This window comes from Chenopodium album, chromosome 14, assembly GCF_948465745.1.
Source record: "Chenopodium album chromosome 14, dcCheAlbu1.1, whole genome shotgun sequence".
NCBI lineage: Eukaryota > Viridiplantae > Streptophyta > Magnoliopsida > Caryophyllales > Amaranthaceae > Chenopodium > Chenopodium album.
Window position 1 is genome coordinate 51,085,914 of NC_137847.1, and position 15,529 is coordinate 51,101,442.

General features: G+C 33.6%; 1 protein-coding gene across 8 annotated transcripts; it reads left to right on the forward strand.

Moving 5' to 3' along the window:
- The first annotated feature begins 7,008 nt into the window (after positions 1–7,008).
- On the forward strand, positions 7,009–10,780 carry LOC145577467 (putative NAD(P)H dehydrogenase (quinone) FQR1-like 1). 8 transcript variants are annotated; one of them, XM_081634905.1, is made up of 5 exons: positions 7,009–7,152; positions 7,361–7,418; positions 9,484–9,577; positions 9,680–9,942; positions 10,299–10,780. In XM_081634905.1, exons 2-5 carry the CDS (start codon positions 7,396–7,398, stop codon positions 10,528–10,530), a joined length of 612 nt encoding a protein of 203 aa, XP_081491031.1. In that variant the 5' UTR covers positions 7,009–7,152; positions 7,361–7,395; the 3' UTR covers positions 10,531–10,780. The 8 variants fall into 8 exon arrangements, with proteins under 8 accessions (XP_081491031.1, XP_081491030.1, XP_081491034.1 ...); XM_081634904.1 differs by having other exon boundaries at positions 7,026–7,164; positions 7,364–7,418; XM_081634908.1 differs by having other exon boundaries at positions 7,038–7,152; positions 7,364–7,418.
- Positions 10,781–15,529: the final 4,749 nt, after the last annotated feature.

Below are 15,529 nucleotides of genomic sequence, written 5' to 3' on the forward strand. Positions count from 1 at the left end.
ATTTTCTTATTTTTCTTCAATTTAATGAATTAGGTTATTAGACTATCAAGAGAAGACGAACTTAATTTTTACCTGTAAACCTTTATATGAAAAAAAAAAAATTAAAAAAAAAACTAGGCAGTTGTTAACAACAACCTAGATGCGTCATCATAGTTACAACCACCTAGATTCGTGTGGTGAAAAAATCAAGTACAAATTCAATGAGTCAAATTCATGTCTAAGAAACATAGAGAATAATTGAGGAAAAGATTAGCTATTATGACATTCTATAAATGATGAAAAATAAATGGAAGAAAAAGGAAATGTAAGTTAGGAATTTGATTAGAAAAGAAGCACGTTAAGAGACAAATAGAATGATGAGATTCTCCTAAAAACTTTTTTAAAAAGTCGTTAAAGAAAGTCATATTATCGTCTTCGTGACACTTGATTTTAGTGTCCTTACTCCTTATCTCACTTTGTAGCTCAAGAACTCCACGCTATGCACATTTTGAAGGATGTGTATGATACATTTCTTAGTTTCATTATTACTAGTTCATCTCATGTTTGTTGCAACAATTTGACTTAATTTACATTACTTATTCATTTATAAAGTATTACTTATATTTTGACTACTCAGCTCAAATTGTTCTTTAAAGTCAAATTAACATTGCGTGTTGTTAATTACTTTTGTCTTTGTGAGCTCGAGTTGTAGTATGTGAACTATTGGATGTTAATTATTTGCTCTTCTGTTTCTTCCCCAAGCCCAACGCGAATGGGGATCAAAAACCATCCATGGTAAATACAGGTATCTCCAACAACATGTTCGAAGGCAAAAAATTGAGTTTTCAAGCTGGCAATTTATTAAAGGATAGTGTATTTTTTTTTTTTAATTAGTTATGGCATACCAAAGTAGGTTAATTGAACTCTTATCAATTTCAATATAAAATTATGGAGTACATACTTTTTTTTGCTAAATACCTAAATTTAGCACAACTAATCATATAATACAAATTAAACTTAATTTTTGCAGAATATGCATTTAGCTAAATTCTCTCCAACTCTTAATTTTGTATTATTTTTATCAAAATAATATATTTGTACAAATGTGTCATTAATTTTGAAAATGTAGTAGAAAATTCGGGCAAATTAAATAAAATTCCCCATTAATTAGAAAAGAAAGGTGAGTATTGACTCAATGGCCAAGAATCTTTTCAGATGAAATAGACAGCCAACAAAAAATTAAAATAAAATCCAACAACTACAAATTTAGTGACAAAGTGACATATTGAGCAGGTGTAGTATCCCATCCTTCTAGAAACACGATATATATCATTATATTATTGGCTTCTTCACGAGAGAAAATCATGCAATAAAACACTACTCGTAATATGCAATTATAGAAGATAAAGAAAATAAAATAACCACCAAAAAAATTTAGAGCTGTCAATTTGGGTAAACGGGTCGGGTTTGGGTCAAATAAGAGAGGGTCGGGTCAACTCCGATCGGGTCAATTCAGATTAATTCCATAACCTAGCAGGTCGGGTTTGGGTTAGGTCATGCTTGAAACGGGTCACGTCGGCTCATACTTCTTATCAGGTTTAGGTCGAGTTTAGATCGGGTTAAAAACATGTCGGGTTACATTCGGGTCAGGTGAACAATAGGTCGGGTTTAATTCGGGTTAAAACGGGTTAGGGTAATTCTCAGGTTCGAGTCGGGTTCGGTTCAAGTCAATAATTTGCGTGATAGAATCAGTCGGGTCATTCTCGGGTTTGAGTCGGGTTCGGTTCAAGTCAATAATTTGCGGATTATAATCAGGTCGGATCATCTTCAAGTCGGGTCATTCTTGGGTTCAAGTCGGGTTCGGTTCAAGTCAATAATTTGCAGGTTATAATCAGGTTAGGTCATTTCCAAGTCGGGTCATTCTCGGATTCAAGTCGGATTATGTTCAAGTCAATAATTTGCTGGTTACAATCAAGTCTGGTCATTTCCAAGTCAAGTCGATCATATTCGGGTTCAATATAAATAGATAATTATCATTTTTATCAAGCTAATTATTTCCTTTGACTATAATATATATGGCAATATACTAGTGAACTATAGTCTATAATTTAGAAAGATAATTATCTCCTTTGACCATACAACAAATATATACTATATTTAACTCTTAAATTTGAGGATGATGCTCTTTTCTTTTGCTGGCTTGAACCGACTTGGTCTCTCAAGACAAAATGATTTGATCAATAATAATAAGGTGGTCTAAATTGCATTTAAGGTGAATTGAAATCGGGTCGGGAACAATTTGGGTTGAATTTAGGTCGGCTCAATAACAAGTCGTGTTAATTTCGAGTCGGTTAGTAACAGATCGGGTTGAATTTTTGGGTTGCGTAAGTAATAGGTATGGTAAAATTTGGGTCGGGTCAATAACAAGTCGGGTTGATTTTGGGTAGGGTTTGTAACAGGTTGGGTTAAATTCGAATCGGGTTAGGAACGGGTCGGGTTGAATTCAGGTCAGGTTAGTAACAAGTCGGGTTAAATTCGGGTTTTGACGATTTACAACGGGTTTGGGTCAATTTCGGTTCAAGTCGGGTTCGGTGCAAGTTAATTGAATTGGCCGTTGTAAACCAGTAAATCGGTGCAAGTTGTAAACCGGTAAATTGGCCATTTAAAAGCAAATTGAATGGTTCCACACACCCAATTGGACTCCCGGAGGATATTAGGGACCATGGTAAACATTTAGGCATTTTTTAATTCCGGGCGAAAATAAAGTCAAAAAATTCCAAAATTGAAGGTTAATAATATTCACATTTTTTGAGAAATTTTGGAGGTTTCGGGGCCCAGTGTCGAAAAAACTAGAAATTCTATGGGATACATCTCGGGGTCATATAATGCCGTTTGGAACCATATATGATCAACATTTGTTGTCATAAATGTTCGTGGTAGGTTTGAATTAATAAAATCGGTGCAAGTTGTAAACCGGTAAATTGGTCGTTTAATGGCAAATTGGATTTCCAACCACCCAATAGGACTCCCGGAGGGAATTAGGGAGCATGGTAAACATTTCGGAAATTTTTATTTCCGGGAGAAAAAAAAATCAAAAAATTTCAAAATTGAAGGCTAATATCCACGCTTTTTGAGAAATTTTGAAGGTTTCGGGCCTGGTGTAGAAAAGTATTAATATTTTAGGGGATATATCTCGGGGTCATATAATACCGTTTGGAACCATATATGATCAATATATGTTGTCATTAATATTCGTAGTAAGCTTGAGTTAATAAAATTCGTGCAAGTTGTAAAACGGTAAATTGGTCGTTTAAATGCAAATTGGATGGTTCCACCCACCCAATTGGACTCTCGAACGGTATTAGGGACCATGGTAAACATTTCGGCAATTTTTATTTCCGGGCGAAAAAAAGTCAAAAAATTCCAAAATTGAAGGCTTTTTGAGAAATTTTGAAGGTTTCGGGGCGAGGTGTCAAAAAGGCTTGATATTTTAGGAGATACATCTCATGGTCATATAATTCCTTTTGGAAACATATATGATCATTATATATATGTTGTCATAAATGTTCGTGGTAGGCTTGAATTAATGAAATCGGTGCAAGTTGTAAATTGGTAAATTGGTCATTTAAAGACAAATTGTATGGTTCCACCCACCCAATTGGACTCCCAGAGGGTATTAGGGATCATGCTAAATATTTCGGCAATTTTTTTTTTCAGGCGAAAAAAAGTCAAAAAATTCCAAAATTAAAGGCTAATATCCACGTTTTTTTAGAAATTTTGGAGGTTTCGGGACCCGGTGTCAAAAAGGCTTGAGATTTTAGGGCATATATCTCGGGGTCATATAATGACGTTTGGAACCATATATGATCATTGTTTGTTGTTATAAATGTTCGTGGTAGGTTTGAGTTAATGAAATTGGTGCAAGTTGTAAACCGGTAAATTGGTCGTTTAAAGGCAAATTGGATGGTTCCACCCACCCAATTGGACTCCCGGCTAGTATTAGGGACCATGGTAAACATTTCGGCAATTTTTATTTCCGGGCGAAAAAAAAGTTAAAAAATTCCAAATTGAAATACACGCTTTTTGAAAAATTTGGGATGTTTCTAGGCCCGGTGTCGAAATTTTTTGAGATTTTAGGGGATACATCTCAGGGTCATATAATGACATTTGGAACCATATATGATCATTATTTGTTTTCATAAATGTTCAAAGTAGGCTTGATTTAACTAAATTGGTGCAAGTTGTAAACCGGTAAGTTGGTCGTGTAAAGGCAAATAGGATTGTTCCACCCACCCAATTGGTCTTCCAAAGGGTATTAGGGACCATGGTAAACATTTCGACAATTTTTATTTGCGGGTGAAAAAAAGTCAAAAAATTCCAAAATTGAAGACTAATGTCCACGTTTTTTGAGAAATTTTGGAGGTTTCGGGTAGAGCTGTCAATTCGAGTAAACGGATTGGGTTATGGTCGGTAAGAGTGGGTCAGGTCAACTCGGGTCGGGTCGGGTCGGGTCAATTCGGATTAATTCCATAACCTATGCGGGTTGGGTTTGGGTTGGGTCATCATGCTTGAGTCGAGTTCATATTTCAAGTCAATAATTTGTTGGTTAGAACCAGGTCGGGTCATTCTCGGGTTTGAGTTAGGTTCGGTTCAAGTCAATAATTTGCGAGTTATAATCAGGTTGGGTCAATTTCAAATCGGGTCATTCTCGGGTTCAAGTCGGGTTTGGTTCAAGTCAATAATTTGCGGGTTACAATCAGTTCTGGTCATTTCCAAGTCGGGTCATTCTCGGAGTCAAGTCGGGTTATGTTCAAGTCTATAATTTGCAGGTTACAATCACGTCAGATCATTTCCAAGTCAGGTAATATTTGGGTTCAACTAACTATAAATAGATAATTACCATTTTTAACAAGCTAATTATTTTCTTTGACTATAATATATATGGCAATATACTAGGGAACTATATTTTATAATTTAGGAAGATAATTATCTCCTTTTACCATACAACAAATATATACTATAGACAAAATGTTTTGATCAACAATAATAAGGTGGTTTAAATTGCATTTAAGGTGATTTGAAATCGGGTCTGGAACAATTTGGGTTGAATTTAGGTCGGGTCAATAACAAGTCATGTTGATTTCGAGTCGGGTTAGTAACATATCGGGTTGAATTTTTAGGTCGGGTTAGTAATAGGTCTGGTAAAATTCGGGTCGGGTCAATAACAAGTCGGGTTGAATTTGGGCCAGGTCAATAACAAGTCGGGTTGATTTCGGGTTGGGTTTGTAATAGGTTGGGTTAAATTCAGGTCGAGTTAGGAACGGGTCGGGTTGAATTCAGGTCAGGTTAGTAACAAGTCGGGTTAAATTCGGGTTTTGACGGGTTAAAATGGGTTTGGGTTTATTTTGGTTCAAGTCGGGTTCGATTCAGGTCAATAATTTACGAGTTACATTCGGGTCGGGTCATCTCCAGGTTGGTTCATGTTCGGGTTCGGGTCTCACTTACTCGGGTCTACTCGGGTCTAGGTTGGTTTCAGGTCGGGTCAAGTCGGGTTTGGGTCACTATTTTTTCGGGTTCAGATGAGTCGGTTAATAATCGGGTTTGAGTCGGTATTTCGGGTCGGGTCAACTTTTGACTGCTCTAATTATGGGTTACATTGCGTTTTTGATCGAAAGTAGATTGTAGTTTGAACCAAAAGTTCTTGCACAAATTAAACTGGTTAATAAATTGTGTCATGATCTGCCTATAAATCTATGAATTACGGGCAAAACTTAAAAAATTGAGCTTAATGCATAAAACATTATTAAGTTGGGTCAAGCCAAGATGACCTAATCTGTTCTTGCACAGTCACATTCATTATTAAGTTGGGTCAAGCCAAGATGACCTAATCTAACATGTTACGGTTTAAGACAATAATTACTCTCTTTTCTCAGATTTTACCTTACAATCAAGCATATAACTAATGCATAAAACCGACTAGATTAAATGAAATAAAATGAATTTTGTATTTGAGTTGAAGATTTGCACTTTCCAAGTTTTGGTCTACTTCAATCAAAACTAAGGAGTTGTTTTTTATAGCTTAGTTCAGCTTAAGTTCAATTCAGTTCAGTTCCTAATTTTCTTCCCTCACAAAAAATTAATTTCAGCTCAGCTCTGTTCAGTTCACTTCCTACTTTGCTTCTCTCATAAACAATTCAGTTCAGCCCAATTCTGTTAAGTTCAATTCCTAATTTCCTTCTCTCATAAACAATTCAGTTCAATTTAGTTTAGTTCAGTAAATCAAAACAGACTCTAATACGTAATATAATCACAATGCACAAGTGAATGCTTAATAAAACATACATACTCAACTTTGATTTTTTCAATAAGGGTTTATTTTGTTTACCTATTTTTTTTTTCTTGTCTAATAAGTTTAGATAAGTTCAATTAAGTTAAGATAAATTCACTTAAGTAGAAAATAAGTTCTTATAAGGTTACCCAAGTTCAAATTACAACTAAGTTTAAATAAAATCATATAATTTTAGTTTAATTCATGTAAGTTGTTCTATATTACATTTATACTCACTTCGTCAGGCAAAAACGATACACTATCCTTATATTCAAAATCACACTATCCTTATATTCAAAATCAATCCTAATTAAGTATACAACACAATTTACTTAAGTACCCTCTATAAAATCCATCATTGTGATATTCTTAGCATTATTCACTCCTACAGATGGTGATTTCTAATTATTATTATTTATTTATTTTTTTCGAATGGTGGTTATTTAAAATAAACAAAAAAAAATGATAAAAATCAAATTTAGTTACCTTAAGTCTTAAGGGGTGGTCATTTACAAGTTTTTTTCTTTATTTTTCAAAACTTTCTTTTCGTATTCAAATACATTTAGAATTGCAAATTCCACATGAAATAAAAACTTTGAGTATACATAACGCTTTAGCCTTTAAGGCTTTTCTTTCAAGTTGTTGTGGACCTTGCGATCAGCGACTTAGTATAAATAAGTTATTTAGCTCTATTTAGAAGCTCAAAAGAAGATGACCTAAAGTGCATTCGGGATAACGGGTACGTACATTGTACTCTCCCCCTAAAGGCCGTGGCCAAAAGCAGGACGCGTCAAGAAATACGTCTGAAAAAGAAAGACTGCTGAAGAATCGAATAGAAGAAGTAGGTAAGGTCTAAGGTAAAATCATCCTGTTTCCTGTATGTCAGGTTTTCAGCAGTACTGTACCTAAACACCATTTAATCATTTATAAATACACCATTTATCCTCAACATTCCAAATTATACCTTATTAATCACTTTTTCTATTAATTAACACATTCCCTTTTCTCCCAATTATTCTACTAATTTCTTATTCCATTATTCTTCTTCGACAGCAGTTGCAGAAATACCCTGAATTTGCTTCTCTCTAATGGCGGCCAAAATCTACATCGTGTAATTTCTCATTCTTTGTTTCTCTTACCCTTTTCTTTTAATTTATTAATTGATTAATTTGTTGTATAATGTCATTGATATTTATTGCATTTTAATAATGTTTTGTTTTGTTTTCTGGGGTTATTTTTTTATGCGATTGGATTGTGATTTTTAATATGGGTACTATTGATTTGAATGGGATTCGATCTCGGGTCTTGAATATCACCTGGAAAATTTAAATTTCTGGGTTAACTTGTGATGAGTAGTTAGTTCATCAATGCTAGAAATTTATTTATTTCCTAATTCATTTTCATGATATTTAATTTTTCTGTTCTTTTAATTATAAGGTTTTTTATGGTTAATATCTGTTTAATTTCATGGTTAACTAGTTCCCATTTGTATTCTGGTTGGTATTTTCCCTTTAATTCAGTCGATCTATTTATTTTTCTATGATGGGTGGAGCTTGCTAAAATGAATACCTTATTTTATCTAGCAACATATACTTTTATAATAATGTAAATGATTAAATTGATTTGGGGTTGTTGAAATATCCTTGATTTGTTGAGTCATGTTTGCTGATTTGATAGAACTTTGTAGTTTTATTGCTAAATGAATCTTAGTTATATTGCTGATTTTCTTAAATTCAATTGTATGTTTATTTTGTGTAAAATCCTCCAAATTGTGTCACTCAAACTTGGGATCATGTGTCTTCAATATAAGCTTAATGAGAGCTATATAAGTGTCCATGTTACTCAAACTCGGATCATGTGTTCCCTTTGTTGGCTTGGTACTAACTTGTTGAATGTATATGTGTTCTTCATATTGTTAATTGGAAGAACATGAATAAATTTCTCTTCCTAGGCTCGAGGAATCAGCATTGCTTTGTGATGTATTTGTTTGATTTACATATGGTCTGATAATATGAAGCAAGTGTGTGTGTGTGTGCGCGTGCACGCGCTATGTTAAGTCCGTATCTCTACCTTTGAATCTTTGATTGCTGGTAGCCTGAGTGGAAAACTGGAAATAAAGAGTTGAATGGCTTACTGAAAGTTAAAAGTTAATCTCTTTTACAATATCATTCTTTTGGGTACTTAGGTACTAGTTGTCTATTTTACGCCTCTACTTGTTCGGAAGTAACTGATAATATGCATCAATAATGTGATTTGGTTAGAGAAAGTAGCTTTTTGGAGGCATGGTGGCAAAGCTGCATTGTTAGTTACAAAGTGGGCTGTTGCTATCTTCCTTTTGTTATCTTTTGACTTTACTCCCTTTGTGGACCAGTGTTTCTAGAATTTGTTATTCGTTTATCGTTCTTTAGTTTTCCATGCTCTTATCTTGGGAAATTTAGTTTTATATTCTTCCACTGAATGATTACCTAACTAAACCTTAGGAAGATTGATGTACTTTCTCATTATGTAAAGAGGAACTGTAGCAGTATTATGATTTAGACTGGAAAAATGAAGAACACTTGTAGTCTCTGCATTAGCTATATGTGTTCTAATGAGAGTGAAATTTTGTTGGAGAGATATGACTATCGATTGTCAAATGTTTTGACTTTCTGTCAAATATTTTGAAATTTTACGATGAGAAAGCTCTGGTTAACTACTTCTATAGTTGCCATCTTAAAGCATTAGTTTGTCAGAGTATGATATCACCTTTTGAAATTCAATACATTCAGCTGGATGTGGCCTTAATTTTCCTTTTTTTAGTTTGTGGCTAAAAGATTTTGCTGACAAGTTTATCGCTTCTGTTTCCAGTTTTATGGACTGTACACACCTGCATGTCTCTAGTATAATGGCTAGAGCCCTATTCCACAATCCATCAAATTTTGTTACGAAATTATTGGATTATATTGTTATGCCATTCTTGGATTATTTATGACTTTTGCTTTAAGCTATCTAGTTGTTCTGGTCCCTTAAACTTATAGGTGCTTTTATAATCGTCTTTCATGTAAGTATACTGTGGAATTTTAAGTTTGTAGTTTGTAGGTGATAGCCCTGCCCCTGTCTGTGTTTGTTATGATTATATAGGCATGATAGAATAAACTTTTTATGTGTGGGAATTGATGTAAATAAGTCTGGTGCAGCTACTACTCAATGTATGGACATGTTGAGAAGTTAGCAGAGGAGATACTGAAAGGAGCTGCATCTATTGAAGGAGTTGAAGCGAAACTCTGGCAGGTGTGCGTTATACAAATTGCCTGATATGCAACTACTTATGGTTTTTATCCTTGACTTGAGGGAATAATTAGAATTATTAAAGGTTCTGAGTTATTTGTGTAGGTTCCTGAAACACTGTCTGAGGATGTGCTAGCAAAAATGAGTGCACCCCCCAAAACTGATGTCCCAATCATCACACCTAACGAACTTGCTGAGGCAGACGGGTTTCTTTTCGGTTTCCCAACTAGATTTGGTATGATGGCTGCTCAATTTAAAGCATTCATAGATGCCACTGGAGGACTCTGGAGAACACAACAACTTGCTGGGAAACCTGCAGGAATCTTTTACAGTACAGGATCTCAAGGTGGCGGACAAGAAACTACCCCGTGAGTTTCTCTTTGCTTGAGGTTTTCTGCCTTCTTGTTTCCAATTATTACTTGATACATTCCTCTTTTGAAAAGGTTTAGGAATTAGGATACTGATCGGTTGATGCATATATAATAAAATGGATAATTTTTTTTGAAAGAAAATATTATCTGAAATCTGCATTTTGCAATTTAATGCATGTAGTTTTGCTAACAGAAGGGCTATCTTTTAAAAGAAAGTTTTTTGTTTTACTATTGTGACTAGTTTGTTTCCCACGCTTTTATAATTTTTTTTCTTGGTGGGATGCAAATTGTTATGCATAATTTAGCATAATGGACTAGTGGAGTAACTTCTGCTAATTTGTGGATTTATGCAGCTTGACAGCCATCACCCAACTCACCCACCATGGCATGATCTTTGTGCCCATCGGCTACACATTTGGAGCTGGTATGTTTGAGATGGAGAAGGTCAAAGGAGGAACACCTTATGGGGCGGGAACTTTTGCAGGTGATGGATCGAGACAGCCTTCTGAGCTTGAACTTGAGCAAGCTTTCCACCAGGGAAAATACTTCGCCACCATTGCAAAGAAGCTCAAGGGTTCTGCTTGAAATACTTCACTCTGTCTAGAACACAACTTTTTACTAGTAGATATCTGCATATTGTTTTTTGTCATATAAAGTATGCTCTTCAATTTCGTCAATTGCTTGCTTTGTCAAATATGTTTGTATTTGGATCCTTGATTTGTTTGAATGTGTTGTAAGAAATTTGCTCAGCCAAAAGTATATAAATGTATTGAAATTTGAACTCAACAATTGGTGTGATTGCCTTAATTTGTATTCAACATACAATTCTTTGACAGGTTTACATTCTTATCTAATTTTCCCCCCTTTGTATCTTCATAATATTGGATTCTTTTTTACTTCCACACCCAAAAAACAAATTAAAATAAAGGGTGCAGAGATTTACAAACAGAAGTATACACAGTGTTGTCCAAGAACAATCGATATCAGGAGTTCTGTCAGTCGAATGCCCATTTAGATCGATTACATTCGTTTGATACTTAATTCCACGTTAGGTCTGATGTATAACGACCTTGTAGGTCTGATGAAAAACCAATCTTGGTTCCCATGATTTTGAAGTGATTTTGGACAACATGATGCTTAAAGATCTGCAACTGAATGCCACTGTATAATTGTCTACTCTGTAGTTGAAGTCAGTAATCAGCAAGAGCCTTGAGTCCCCAGTAAACAAGAACACAAACCATACACGGGTTTGAGGAGATCGATGATTGTCTCACTGCTTCTCCTAACCGTCGCTCTCATGGTTGTGCTTATGACTCATGCCTGTAGATTGGAGCATATTATTACCTCTCATTAGTTTGGGCCTGTTAACATTTACAGATTGTGTTGAAAACTAGTTACTTGTATTTGACTTTCAACTAGTTTTGCCACATTAAGGTTGATCTTCATCCCACTGAACCCTCTTTAAAGATGTACGCATGGCTTCCCATCTCCTTTAAACAAATCTAATTAATCGATTAACAGTTAGGCAACCTAACAGGGGCGAAATTTGGACAGTGCCCTTAAATCTGAAGGACAATACATTTAATCATCTGAATATGAATGCAAGAGGAAACGAGTCATAAGTCATATATAAATTCCTTAGTTTCTGATTTTTGACTTCAAGAACTAAAGATAGTAAGCTGTAACACCTGTCTTAGTCACTAGCCAAGTCTCGCGGAGCAGCAGCATCAGAGAAAGGGTGGGATAGTTGTTTAAGAGATCTATATAAGTCGGAAGGATTAAATTATAATAGTACTCTCTTCGTCTCAAATTTACTTGCTAGATCGAGTTATGATCAAGCTATGCTCTGAAAATGGCAAATAATATAAAAGTACTTTATTTGTCTCAAACTTGTACTATGTGTGAGAAATGAGAATCTACTTAGTAAATTAAAAAACAGTCAAGCTCAAACTCAGCATAGAAGTTAGCAAGTAGCAAACTAGCAACAATACACATAACACATAAAGGTCTATGTATGGATCATAGGCCATACAGGAGATCCACACTATAGATTCTTGTATATTGGGCACTCACTTGACTTGGATTTGGTTTTTGGGAGAAGTTAAAGGCCCATATTTGAAAAAGGCTTTTCTTAACTATCTCTGTTTCTTTTATCTAGAATAAAGGGGTATTTTATATGAAGCATAAAAAAAATATTTGTTGCAAATAAAAATATATGGAGGTAGTATAATGGTTTACTTAATAAAAAAGTATAATGAAGCTTTGAAAAGAATTAAGGGCTAATTTCCTGTTGTATCAATCTTTCAAGGAATTGGTCAATACACCTTATTAAAAAAAGTTGTCTATCAAGATTTGAACCCAAAACTACTAAAATCTAAACTACTATTACTTGTGTGTATAATTTCCAAACCATTAATATCATGTACAAACATATAGCTATATAAGAGAAATTTTCTTTCCCAATCAACCAAAACCAACCAAATGAACACAAATTAAACAATGTGCGTGTAATGTAATGTACTAATACTTTTTTTTTTTTTTGAGGGAATGTATTAATAATCTGTCAAACTAAAATACGAGTATTTAATTTTATGTCAAGTACACAATCTTAATCACATACTATTACAACTTGGGACATTGTTACGGCTTATAAATATACTTACCTCCGTTTTTTATTAGTTGACACGTATTTCTTTTTAGGAAGGTTTTTTTTTAGTTGACATGTTTCCTTTTTGGGTAAGTTTTATACCTTACTTTTTAAGCGTATCTCACTTGCTTTATCATTCTCTCTCACTTTTTCTCCTCTCCTTAATATGTGTGCCTAAATTGAACGTGTCAACTAAATAGAAATGGAGGAAGTAATTAACAAGTAGGTGAATAGGGAATTATGGACAGACATATCATATTAGACCTAGTCTTTTAATAATAGGAGTGTAATTTGGGTAATCATTTCATGGATAAGAACAAGAAAACCGAGACTATGCATGGTATGAATTTTCCATTCGGGACATTTTTAAGCCTAAAGAAAATTTGTCACAATGTTGATGATTTTCTCTTTTCCATTTACATAGATGTAGGTTTGAAAAATCACTTGACACGAGTCTGTTCTCTTCAGCTTAATTTCAGTTCAGCAACTCTAATCTGTTCATTTCAATTTAGTTCTTAATTTCTTTCTCTCATAAATAATTCATTTCATTTCATTTCAGCTCAGCTCAGCTCAGTTCGATTCAGCTCCAATCAGTTCGGTTAAGTTCAGTAAATCAGAACAGGCCTTAGATCCTTAGTTGGACTAGATTTTCTCCTTAACAAGTTGGACTATAATCACTATATATAACCAAAGAAGTTTCTTTCCAATTTCCACCAATCTAAATGAACTTGTAGAAGGGATTTTAAAGGGTCCACCAAGCAAACTTCTTATTACACGAAGTATTCTTATCAACTTTATTTGTGTGTGTATTTTTATATATATATTTTTTAAGTGCAACCTTTTTTTATACTTCAAAATCAACGAACGACTTTATAAAAGAAATACCAATAAGAGTTGTTTCAAGTGGTGAGTTGGCTTAAGTGGTAAGCAACTTGATGTCGCTTAAGAAAAGTTTCGGATTCGAGCCTCACCGTATGCAGAAACTCTTGTTAGGAGACTCACTCAGTATAAGTCAGGTGTGCTACCCGAGTCGGATCCGAATGTAATAAAAGACATACTCTACACATTTTTATTTATTTTTTTACATCTTTCAACACATATGATCCTCACTCCTATCCTGTTGTTATTTCCTTCCGATCCTCGATCTCACATTACTTACTTTAAATATATTATTTTCTCACTTTCTTTTATCAGTAATATATATTTTTTTGACAACAAATTCCACTAATTCATCAAAATTAAAACGCCTAAAGTTTCTTGAAACTTATTGTACGTAAAAATAGTTGTAAGTAACAATGAGAGATTTTGACCCAATGATAATATATGAGAGTTAGTGTACGATAATCACAGGTTCAAAATATAACCATCTTCTCTATTTATATTTTATAATACCCTTAGAACTCAAAAATAAATAAAAAAATTGCGCCGGAACACATGCAATTTTTAGCGTGTCGTAAATGTGGTGGATTTTAGGCTCAATTGCCTTGTAATGTGAGATGATTGTGTGTGGACTTGCAGATATTGCATCTTTTTGTAATTTGTTGTTGTACAAGATAGTTACATGTTTTTGTAGCTTGCTATTGTACCAAATCAATAAGCATTCTATTCTACCTTGTAGTAGTGCGTCTTGTATATGACGCAATACATACATTAGTATTGCATCATCCCAAATGTTAATAATGGCAAAGCATTAGAGACAAAAAGAAAAGAAAGCTTTTTTTAAAACAACATTTTCTTTTTCAATTTGTATTATACGTAATGTATTATTTTACTACCTCTGTTTCTTTTTAGTTAATACAAAGAAATATTTTATGTTTCACAAATAACACTCCTTTGTTGCTACTAAAAAGTAATAGAGTTAGTACATAATTTTTCTTAATCCGAGACTAGAATCATTTTGTTGGGAAACTTTATCTTATAATCCCTGGGTTCATATTTTTTCTCATTAATTGCTAATATGTGGGTCAAATTTTTAAACTTTGACCACATATCCTATTAATCTATAAGAAATAACATAGTTATGTAGGATTTGTCTCATTGCATATTTTGTTTATAATTTTTTACTTGTTTTGAAGATCGTGAAAACTCGAATTGGGTAAAAAAAAAAATATTAAAAAAATAATAGGACAAAGATACATCGAAGACTAGTAGCCTAATAGTTGAGAGAACACGATACTTCCGTTAGATACACGTATCTTACTCATAGGCGTTACTTTATTAAATTTGTTTGAAACGCCTACATGAAACCTCAAATTAAATTCACAGGGAAGTTCCAAAAAGAAAATACCCTTTTAGATAAGAAAACTTCTAATTGAAGAGAAACAAAGATTTGCCTTTGATAAGCCATAAAAAGAAAAGGTGGTCCAAAAAAAAGATTTTTTAATAAAGGAATTCAAAGGTTTACTCTTTCATTATTAAAGTTAATACAATCTTTAGTAACATCACAATGATGCCTTAAAAGCTTTAAATCTTGTAAACCCTAGTAATAATTTTTTTTAAAATAAATTAAATTAAAAATAGGAATTGAATTGACTTTGATTTGGGGGCACTCAAGGGCTATAAGAGGTACCTATCCTTATTCTTTATTAACGAATTTGGTAAAGATATGTCGTCTTTTTATGTCTAGCAATGCATCAATTTGAAAGGATGGAAGCTTTGATTGATTATAGAGATATGAAAAAACATAAAGTATACATGAGCTAGCCAAAGAGAATATACTAGTCAATAATATGATTGCTTTTCAACTGTTAAAGAACTACTTTTATTCATGTCATTTTAGTTGTTTTCTTCTAAATCAAGCCTTCTTTAATTAGTAATATAATGTTTATTACTTTGTTTGCCAAATTACTCATTGAAATTGTTCATTAACTAGCTGGGAGGAAAGTGGCTTTAATTGCATGCACATAATTAAGGAAAAAAGCAACAAAAGCAATGTTT